General features: G+C 42.8%; 1 protein-coding gene across 2 annotated transcripts in view; it reads right to left on the reverse strand.

Moving 5' to 3' along the window:
* The window catches only part of NBAS (NBAS subunit of NRZ tethering complex), a 195,856-nt gene extending 185,028 nt beyond the window's left edge, over window positions 1-10,828 (reverse strand). For both annotated transcript variants that reach the window (XM_080997879.1, XM_080997878.1), the window contains exons 1-4: window positions 10,489-10,828; window positions 6,435-6,489; window positions 4,537-4,573; window positions 3,869-3,946 (exon numbers count right to left, since the gene is read on the reverse strand). In XM_080997879.1, coding sequence (XP_080854005.1) covers window positions 3,869-3,946; window positions 4,537-4,573; window positions 6,435-6,489; window positions 10,489-10,635 — 317 coding nt within the window. In that variant the 5' untranslated portion in view covers window positions 10,636-10,828. The remainder of the gene's footprint in view (window positions 1-3,868; window positions 3,947-4,536; window positions 4,574-6,434; window positions 6,490-10,488) is intronic.
* Window positions 10,829-11,140: the final 312 nt, after the last annotated feature.

Genomic DNA, 11,140 nt, shown 5'->3' on the forward strand with positions numbered 1-11,140 from the left:
CTTGCCACCTTCATTATCATTGGGACGGTCTGCAAGCTGACTTCTCCTCCCAACAGCTCCCTGCCATCGATCGTGGTCACCTGCAGGGGGTTGCTTAAAGGGATCGTCTGTATCTGGTGTTCAGCTGCAAACTCTTTGCTCATGAAATTGCAGGAGCTGCCTGAGTCCAACAGCGCCTTTATCTTTAGAGGGTGTCCGTTTGGCAGCTCTAGCGCCACTTCTATCACTAGGGCGGGTTTAGGAGGTTCTGGCGTGGGCACTTTCACTGCTCTTTGGCCTGGCTGCTGTGCCCCGACGGTGGCAGCCAGGCGTTGGCTTTTACTTGCTTCGGTATTTCTTCCTCTCTTCCCTCCACAGCTCCTACCATCCCTTGCCATTCCTTCCTCTGGGGGCAGACTCTGGCAAAGTGACCTGGCTGTTGGCAGAGATAGCATTTCCGGGCGCCTTTTCCCTCCTTCTTTCCCCCCTCACTGGGCTTTGAAACTGCGCGCGCGCGCGCTGTTCCGATTTCCATCGGCTCTGCCGGCGGGAAAGTTGGCTCTGGAATGTCTGGAATGCGGAACTCCTTCCAACGTTCCCCCTTCCCTTCCCGCCTCTCCAATGCTCTCGCCTCCTGGCGCGCTCCTATGGTCAGCGCTGATTTGGTCAGCTGGTCCATAGACTCCGCCCTGGGCGCCCGGGAAAGTTCGTCTTTCACAGCCGAAGAAAGCCCTTCTTCAAAGAGCATTTGAATGGGTTCCGCCGATAGATCCCACCCCAATTTATGGATCAACATGGTGAACTCAGTCCAGTACTCACGGACAGATCGGCTCCCCTGTTTGCAAGCCATTAACTGTCTGCGGACCACTCCCTGTTCAATATCGCTGGAAAACATCAGATCCATGGCGCGAAAGAACTTCATCGTGTCCTTTAGGACGTCACTATTCGCTGCCATCAGGGGTCTAACCCAGTCTCTCGCCCCCTTTTCAAGATGCCCAATCACGAAAGCCACTCGTGATTCCTCGTCAGGGAATTCATCAAACTGCAGATTGAGGGCATATTGCATCTCTGTCCGAAAGCCATGATAGTCTTTGGGCTCCCCCCCAAACTTCTGCACCAATCCTGGTACCTTTCTGACGAGCTGGGTGTCTTTCCCCTTTTTGTCTGCATCCTGAGCCCTCCTCTCCTCAAGCCTCGCCGTCTGCAGCGCTAGCTGGACCTCCAACACCCGGTACCTTTCTTCCAGGCTTGGACCCGCTCCAGCTCCTGCTTCTCCGGTTCCGGCTGGGTTGCTCATGATGCCTTCTCCTGCACAAGCTGCTCACGAAGACTGTCGGAATGCTGTGATGGGACGATGAGCTGCTTGTGTGTAAAATCCTAGTCCCTCAGAGTTTGGTCAAGTTTGCAAACCTCTGTCTGTAACGGAGCCCCTTAAACATGGCTCCGTCAGTCGCTGGCAGATTCCGACAGTGGTTGCTTTCGGAATCGCTTCCAACATAAAAGCTCCTTAACGGAAACACGTCTTCTGGACTCTCTGCGTGACAGTTTCCGGCGAGGAGTGGGTGTCCCTACAGGAGGTCCTGAAACCTCCCCACTGTTTTCGCTGGAAGTGTCTCTGAGCCATCCCTCCAGCTCCCTTTCCCTCAGCTCAGCTCCTCTCCCCCTACTGGTTCCCTCTTCAGCTGCTGAGTCTCTCCCAACCTGTGTGAGCCCTTTCACTTCCCTTCCTTCCGATGGCAGTTCCCTGACACATGGCTTAGCACAAATGCACAAGCTCTGAGAAGGGAGTTCATGGCTGCTTCATTTCTCTCCCAACTGCTTTGCTGCTGCACTGCGCTGAGCTAAACCATAGATTGATGTGGCTCCCTCAGAAGACCGTGAGGGCTCCCCACAAAATAACTCCACCATTTGCTACACCACTTTCAGTCACAGTGCATTAAGGGCCTATATAGCATAAGTTAAGTTCCCTTTTTCCAACCAATTAACTCCTCGCAATTATCTTTTTCTGGAGTCATCCCTGTGCAGCAGGCAGGGGAACGGGACATGAGAAAAGCTCTGAAGCAGAACACTCTCTGTGTCCCAGCATTTGTCTTCAAAATTACAATGATTACAACAAACCAAGTGGCTTTTGGAAATAGATTATCACACAAAATGAAAGGAAACTCGAGGCAAAACGGCCTCCTGGATATGTTTTGAGTTCTTTTCATTAAATGGTTTTTGACAAGTTTTCCGGAATATTCTTCCCTGTAGGCCTGCCCAATACCAACTGTCATTACTCCGTTTGAATCCCAAGCCTATGGGAAATAAAAGCCTCCAACATACACTCACACAGAGATTTAGTGATGGAAACCTTTAAACCAATTCATACTCCCATTTCAGTTGCCTCAGAGGACAAACCCCCACCAAAAGTCATTTCGTCGTAACTTGACTTGAATGACAGAACTTGCCTTCCGCTTCAGAGCAGTAAATTCCAATGAAATATGGTTTAGGAGGAAACTTGTTATTTCCCTGCCAAGATGCACACAGCTACTTTGAAACTATGAAATACATCTCCAGAATATAGAACTGTGGGTGTTTATTAAAATAATGTATGCTGTGACATCTATGCAGACAAGCCTTTACAGAGTAATGTTAAGGAAAGAAGGGCCTTGAGGAAAATCTACTTCTGTACAGGAAACACAATAGTAATAGATATATTATACGAGCAAGAGTTTATAAATAAAACACAGAACAAAGGACTTCTGAACAAATTAGGCTATATCCACACCATATATTAAAATCCCTTTTATGCCACTTTAATGGTCATGGCTTTCCACAAAGAATAATGGAAAGTGTCGTCTCTTAAGGCTGCTGGGAACTGTAGTTCTGTGAGGGGTTTCCTGACAACTCCCAGCACCCTTCGCAAACTAGTAGAGATGTGAAGCAGAGTCAACACAGCAAGTCTTCTTTTTCTTTGGCGATCATTCGTGGCTGAGTAAGACTGTCTTCTATGAACACGGTCTTAACAGTGAGTCTGTAAGTGACTGTGGAGGCCCATTCTGGATCCACACGTCCTTCCACAGTGGAGGCATAGATTTCCAGTTGATCACAGTGCAGGTTTGCCAAACGTGCCTTCCTCTTACAACGTTTCTCACTTTCAAGCTGAGTTCAAGCATTTTCAAAGTCCATGATGCCTTTGGTAAAGGGCTTTTCTCCAGTTGGAGCACTCGCAGGCCAGTGTTTCCCAGTTGTTGTTGCTGTTTATACTACATTTTTTTTAGATTTGCCTTCAGAGAGTCTTTAAACCTTTTTTGTTGACCACCAGCATTACGCCTTCCATTTTTAAGTTTGGAATAGAGTAGTTGCTTTGGAAGACAATAATCAACCATCCAAACAACATGACCAGTCCAATGAAGTTGATGTTGAAGAATCATTGCTTCGACAATGGTGACCTTTGCTTCTTCCAACACACTGGCATTAATCTGCCTGTCAGCAAGTCAATTACTCTAGCCACAACCCTATGCTGCCTCTCGCTAGCTTATACTGCTTTGGGTCTGATGTAAAATTATACTAACATATTTAACAAGCTCAACTACACTAGCATAAGTCACAGTGAGAATAAGTGATTTTTCCCAGTATTAAGATATCTTAAGAATATTGAATGGTTTATATAATAGATGTGTTGCATTATATGATATGCTTACAAATGTCTGTGCAGACACTTAGTTTGCATGGCAACTGTAATGTCTATTCATTAAACACAATATTTATATTTTAAAAAGCCACCATAAAATGGGAATTGCCTTCTGATAATCTCACCTGAGTATAATATCCCATCAGCAATTTCGAGTGACACCACACACACACACACACACACACACACTTGCAAAAGAAAAGCAAAGCCACTTACCTTGCGAGGACTAAGTGCCAATTGATCTGTTTACTGACCAGGCGGACAAGTCCAATAGGGAGAGAAAATTTTGCAGGGCTGGAAATAGATACGTGCTAATGTTGGAGTGTGCAAAGCTCAAACATACAAAAACACTGTCAGCATCGTATAACTTCCCAGATCAGAGCTATATTCCCAAAAAGTTATTATATAAAACACCGTAAAAACTGGCAGCAATCATGTATCCCTGGGATACATGCACAATATACATCCATGCCCTTTCTATTCAGCAAAAGTTATTTGCAAATATTAATGCTTCGGAAAAAGATGCAGCAACCAACTACTTTATGCTCACCAAGTGGGCGGCACAATACTTTGCAGATGTCCTGCAGGAAGCTCACAATTTATGTGCATCTAACTTGTGCACATTCAGCTTTATGAACTTGGCAAAAAAAAAAAAAAATTAAGGGGGTGGAAAAGGAAAAAAAAGATGTCCAGAGGAAAAGACTTTGGAAATCCCACCCACCATTGCACCCGATGTGTTTTGACTATACACAATTTTAGCTTCAGGCGCTATCCCCAGAAAGTAAGCCACACATAAATTGTGGTCTTACCCTGTGTATCCTTTTGAACTAACTTAACACAGGGTTTGGGTTAGCTTCTGTTTAATAAAGGACAAAGAAACTTACCTGTACCACAAATATCGGAGCAAAAATAAGGCAGGGCCTATAAAAGAAGAGAAAGTTTGAATTCAGAAGGCCCTGTTCAAATCTTTGAAAAAGAGAGAGACTAGCAAAAAAAGGCTACTTTTCTATAGCTTTTTGTACATTTCTTATACATTCTTGGAGGTCAACTCAGACACATTGAATGGGACCTCCTTATCTCGCCATCCTTTATCTACTCCAGCCCAAGGAGGTATTGCTCACCTTCTTCCTCTTACTCCCGAATCCCATCTCTTACTCTGCCAATCTTACCTTTCAACACTCATTTCCATTACGCATTCTGACGCTCAAGCAAATACAAAAATGTTTTATCACCTTAAACAATAATATTCCTTGTTCTGATTCATTGCAGCACACGTTGCAGATGTATAACAGTTTATCCTTGGGCAGTTTAACACTGGACAGCTACAGTCTTAAGGCCTGGCTCCAACAACGCAAACTCTGTGCAGATCTATGCTGAAGTAAGGCCCACTGAATACACTGGAGCTTGGTGCCAGGTGTATCGTTGACTGTATCTAAGGAGCAACCTTAAAAGCCTCTTTCTCACTACTCCACTTGCAACACTGACAAGAGTTGGGTTCTCATGCTGGCAAATGCTAGAACTCCAGGCATTCTATCATAGATCCAGAGAAGTGAAAACAACAGGTGCCTCTTAGTGCAATAAATACCAATAAATAACTGAATCAATGCCCACTTATATTAATTGCGGCTGGAGTTGGGTACAGTAGGCAGGAGGAGGAGCTTTGACAAGAAAGATGACTTTACCTCTTCAGTACCAGAGGAGTCTATAATGTCACATAGCTCTGGTGCTACAAAACACTACATTTAGCTGCCTTGCGGACCCAGTGGGCGATCAATGCAAAATACAAGCATCAAAGGCAATTACCTGATGAATCCAGCTATCAGTGATTAAACAGAATCAGACTATCAGTTTTTGATAATGTACACTGGCCATGTTTGGATGTCACATCAAACCATAGTTTAGCACGAGAACACAAAGTTCAGCAAGCCTCAGGGTACTTGGAAGGTTTTCTTCTTGATTTCCATTAAATGGGCCATCCGAATGCTGAACTGCACGTAACTGTAATGGCAGTTTCTTTAAACAAGGCAGCAGCATCACCCATTACTTGAAGTCAACTATGGTTTGTCTAAAACAAGGTAAGATTAACCATGGTTTGCAAGGCTTCAACAACATGACAGGCTGGGGCTAATCTAAACCAGAAGCAAAAGGGGACCTCTCCCCTGCAGCTGTGCTAGAGGAGGAGGAAGACAGAGCACATGGTTAAACGGAATAGCCAAACAGGGATTAAGTGTTTGCAGAAAACCTTTTCTAAGAAATCTCAAAAGATCTGACTTATGCCTATACAGTCGTACCTTGTGAGTCGAATGGAATCAGTTCCAGAAGTCCATTCGACTTCCAAAATGTTTGGAAACCAAAGTGCGGCTTCTGATTGGCTGCAGGAAGCCGCAGAAGCCCCGACGTTTTGGGTTCCAAAGAACGTTCACAAACCGGAACACTCACTTCCGGGTTTGCGGTGTTTGGGAGCCAAAACGTTGGAGTACCAAAGCGTTTGGGATCCAAGGTATGACTGTATGTGTATAAATGAATGCCAATGAGACACAATCGTTGCAGAAAAGGCAAGCAGCAGGCGGTTGGGAGAGGGAAGAAAGAGAGAAAAGAAACAAAGGGGATTAAGAGGAAGAATACTTTCCTCAATAATTGTTATGCAATACATGTTGCCCAAAACAATAGGTATACGGCAATATCAGATAACAAACTTTATAAACAAATCCAATGAATTCACACCCCATTCATTTCCTCCACATAAGATTCACTTCCATCAGTGCAAGCCATGCATATTTACCTGTAATTGCTCTAGTGATGATAAATGATGCGCCATGCTTCCGGTTGCCTCTTGGCTGAAATTACAAGAAAAGAATTAGTCTACAACAACTGAACCCTTTATTCACCAACCTACTAAGAAAATGAAGTTTATGAATTACCTGCTGGGCTGTGCAACTAATTAAAATTCTTTTTCGGCTCCAAGGCCACTTTGCTGGCAAGCCATTCAACATGCTTGTCACTCCCAAATCACCTGAGATTGCTACCAACCCCTTTGCGAATGGCCACCAGTCCAAAACAAGTGGAAGGATAGACGCAATTAGGTAATAATATAAATATGCAGGTAATATAATGCACCCCTGCTTTAGCAGTTAGAACCTCTTCCTTGGGATACTACCCCCACCCCAATTTTGAGCTACAGACACTGGAATCTAAATACTCTCTTTAATGGCACAGGCCAGAGACGAAGTCTTCAGTATGAAGATAAATATAAATTTTAAAAGAATTATTTGGGCTGGCCCCTGTTTAGAAAACAGCCGCGGTGCTGGTGTACTAGATTACACTGACAAAACAGCTGCTGGAGTTTATTACAGTGACTAATATACAAATATACTTATATGACAATCCCGGCCCGACTGCGCCAGCTGGCAATTAGTTTCCAGGCCTAATTCAAAATGTTGGTTTTGACCTATCAGGACCGCAATACCTCAAGGACCGCCCCTCTCCATATGAACCGACCTGGACCCTGTGATCATCATCTGAGGCCCTTCTTTATGTGTCTCCTCCATGAGAGGTCTGGAGGGTGGCAACACAAGAATGGCTCCCTATTTGTGGAATGCTCTCCCCATGGGGGCTGATCTGATGCCATCATTATATACCTTTAAGTGCCAGGCGGAAATTTACCTCTATAACCAGGTCTTTGGCCTTTAACTATCAGTGGCCTTTTAGAAGTAAGTGGGATGTTTTTAATGTGTTTCTCTTTTCTCTTGATTTTAATGTATCTAAGTGTGGTTTATTGTCTATTTGTTTGGTTATAATTCGTTTTGGGTTATCCTGGGCAAGATAAAGCAACTAACAAATTTAATAAAACAAAGAAAGAAAGATTATTAAAGATCCACTGGGCTATGCACTCCCTCCTACCTAAGGTTATTGCAAATAAACTCTGTTGCAATTATTGGTTTGTTTGTTTATGTGCCAAAGCCTCAGTTGTCCTGTGGAAATAGTATTTTGTACAAGGATAATAATATTTTTCAACAAGGAGGATACAACACATGTTGTTTACCACCCTATAGAATTGCTTCTGTAGAATTCTTTTAGTAGACACATTTGGGGAATTACAAAATAGAATGAAACAAAGCAGTTCTTTCTCTTTTAGGTCTTAGACCTGATCAAAGAGCAGAAGGAACCATTCAATGGATTTGCTCCCAGATAAACTGGAATAGGATTGAGACTTACAGTGCAATCCTATGCTACCTGGGAACAAGTCTCAATGAACATAGATGGGCCTACTTCTGAGTAAAAATGTAGAAGACTGCATTGTAAAGCTGTAGTCCTGAGTGCCATTAAATTCATTCAACTGCCTGGTTCATACAACACACCAAGCTGAACTTTGGCTTAGTGATACTCTGTGTGACCCCAGAAAGAAGTGCTCCTACCCAGTCGTTTTTGCTGCTACATTTGGCTTAGTGTTGTCTGAACCGGGGGCTGATGGTTCAGCTCTTGCCTCACCAACTTCAAATTGTAGCTAAGGTTTGTCCTCAACCAGGAGCCCCAGTTTGGGTGGAATTTGGCTTAGCACTGCATGGTGTGGCAGCAAAAAGGACCAGGGAGGAGCAAAGCAGCAGCATCGTAAATCTCACTATGTTCAAATTAGAGCAACTAGCTTTAACAGAATATAGGACTCCTCTAAAAACAAAGAAACACACGTCATCTAGATACAAATCCTGTACAGATGCTCAATTAAATGTAAAAGAGAATGCACAGAGGTGAGACCACTAGCCCCAGCAACCTTTAAAATTCCATTTGCACAGGTGCATATCCTAAAGACTCTCTTTGCACACATTTTGCTGTTTATTGATCTGTTTGAGGTTTTTTACCAACCAGCTTGTTTTACATACTGCTTTGTCATTTATATGGCTGTTTGATGCTATATTTTATTTTACTTGTTGTTATGCACCTTGGGCACCTTTGTGCGAAGAGGTGGGTATTAATTCAAATAATAAAGAAATCATAGTGCTGCATATTAAAATAGTTTTGATAAAATTTGGTATGTATCTTCCAAGTGGTGGTCTATGCTTCAAGTTCCAAACCTAGCTTGACTCTTACAGCACACTTCAGCTGGAACCAGGAAAAGCAGAAATACACAATGCAATGTGAGTATCTCCTTAGAAGACCAAAACATCAAAATGATGGCTAGTGTCCATATTCAAGAAAACATTCTATATTTCACATTCACATCCTCAGGATGCTTGCTGACCACGCATCCTTTTACAAGAGGCCAGGAACAAGCAAATCAACACAGATGTGAGACTCACACCAGTCTTGAAAATGGAAAGCACTTTCCGGTGGTAGGTAGCAACCACAAGACGTAATAATCCCAGCAGAGGCTGGGAATTCAAAATATATTTTGGTTATATAATTAATATAATTTAGTTTTGCTTGATAAGTGTGAATGCATAGAAATCGTTAAAAACAATGGCCAAGTACTTGTGGTTATATTATATTAATTATTAAGCATTTCCTGCCATTTTCAGAAAGTAAAATTGAAATCCTTCAATTTTCCTAAAGCAGTTTATGCACTTCTTCATGAAAAGTGGACTTACCAAGTTCCCGTAAATAATAATAACAATAACAGTATTTTTTTATTTATACCCTGCCCATCTGACTGGGTTGCCCCTGCTACTCTGGACGGCTTACAAAGCATATAAAAACAACATCCAATGCTAATAGCAACCATATATTTAAAAGTCTCCATTAACTTTAAAACAAACCACTTATATCAAATAAAGCAATATTCCACAATCCATTAGTATCTAATAGCAAACAGTCATCTTAATAGTAAATGTTGCCCAATCTCAAAAGCAACAGATGATTTGAATGCCTCACCCCCAGAAACATATGGTTAAAACCCATAGCTGAAGCAATTTGCAAAAATTAAGCTTAAAAAATAAAAACAACAACAATTTATTATTTATACCCCGCCCATCTGGCTGGGCTTCCCCAGCCACTCTGGGCAGCTTACAGCATATCTAAAAACTAGTTTCTGCTAGTGGTCCCCATTGGTTTCAGATGCATGGCTCATATCGGGCTACGCATTTAGCATTGTGAGTCCACTTCTGTAGAACTCCCTCCCTGCTGACCTCAGATAGGCCCTGCTTATATATATATTTTATAAAATCTATGCACCAGTTGATTGCAAAAAAAAATAACAATAACAAAACAAAAACAAGCCACCAGTACTTTTAGCAAGCGTGTTAAGTAAGCTTTTCTATTGTTGTGTTTCATTTTATCTTTATTGTATCTTTTGTAACCTTATTGTACACCATTTGCAGATGACAGTATTAGCTGGCCAGAAACACATGTTTAATCATAGCTGTCAACTTTTCCCTTTTCTTGCGAGGAATAATAATTCGGAATAATTTTTTAAAAAGGGAAACGTTGACAGCTATGTGTTTAATACCCATAGCTGAAGAAACCTGCAAAAATTAAGCTTCAAAACAGAATGACTCCTTTTGAATTGATGTGTTCCTGAGTAACTCTTTGCAAAGCAATACGATACAATTCAAAACAAAACAAAACAAAGACGAATAGGAAATGTTTACCCTCTGAAAATAAATGGTAAAAAGCTAATTAAATAATAATAATAATAAGACGATAATAAGAATTAATAAGAAGAAAAGGCCATGCCCCAAAGGACACGTCTGCTCAGGAGTAGGAGCCCCACTGGTTTCATAGGCAGCTTGGCGCCCGCCCCGCGTCCCTTCTCCTCCTACGTGGCTGGGCAGCGGAGCCCCGGGGGCCGCCGGGCAGGTACCTGCCTGCCTGCCTGCCTGCCTGGGGGGGACTGGGAGACCCACCTGCACCTCCGTCTCCGGCGGCCACTCGGTGTTGACCAGCAAGTCGTAGAGGATGTTCTCCTCTTCGCTTTCTTCTGCATCTATTGCCACCTCCGAGCTGCCTCTGCCCGTCTCCGCTTCGCCTCTTCGCACAGCAGCCATGATCATCGGCGGCCCCGGCTGCAGCTGCTACGGCGGCTCGCAGCGGACAAAACTCTCTCTCTCGATAGAGGCGTTCGGTTTTTAACCCTTTACGATCCCTCCGCGAAGCGCTTCTAGGTAACGCGAGCCAGGGGTGTGTGTTGTGGTGGAGGCTGCAGACGTCCTGTGCTATCTGACATACGAATAAATCCCGCTGAGCGGGATCGTATCAACTCGCATTGTTATTATACAATATATTAACATATTATGCGTGAATAAATCCTGCTGAGCTCATATACATACACTGTTTTAATCTCTTATTATATCAGCATATCATATATTGTTATAATACCATCTATATTAATAGATTATGTGTGAATAAATCCCACTGAGCTTATATACATATACTATTTTTAATATATTATATTGTATTATATTGTTATACAATATATTATATATTAACATATTAAATAATGTGTGAATGAATCCCGCTAAGTTTATACACACACACACACATACATACACACATATC

This window comes from Podarcis pityusensis (genome assembly GCF_964106645.2).
Source record: "Podarcis pityusensis genome assembly, chromosome: 3".
Lineage (NCBI taxonomy): Eukaryota > Metazoa > Chordata > Lepidosauria > Squamata > Lacertidae > Podarcis > Podarcis pityusensis.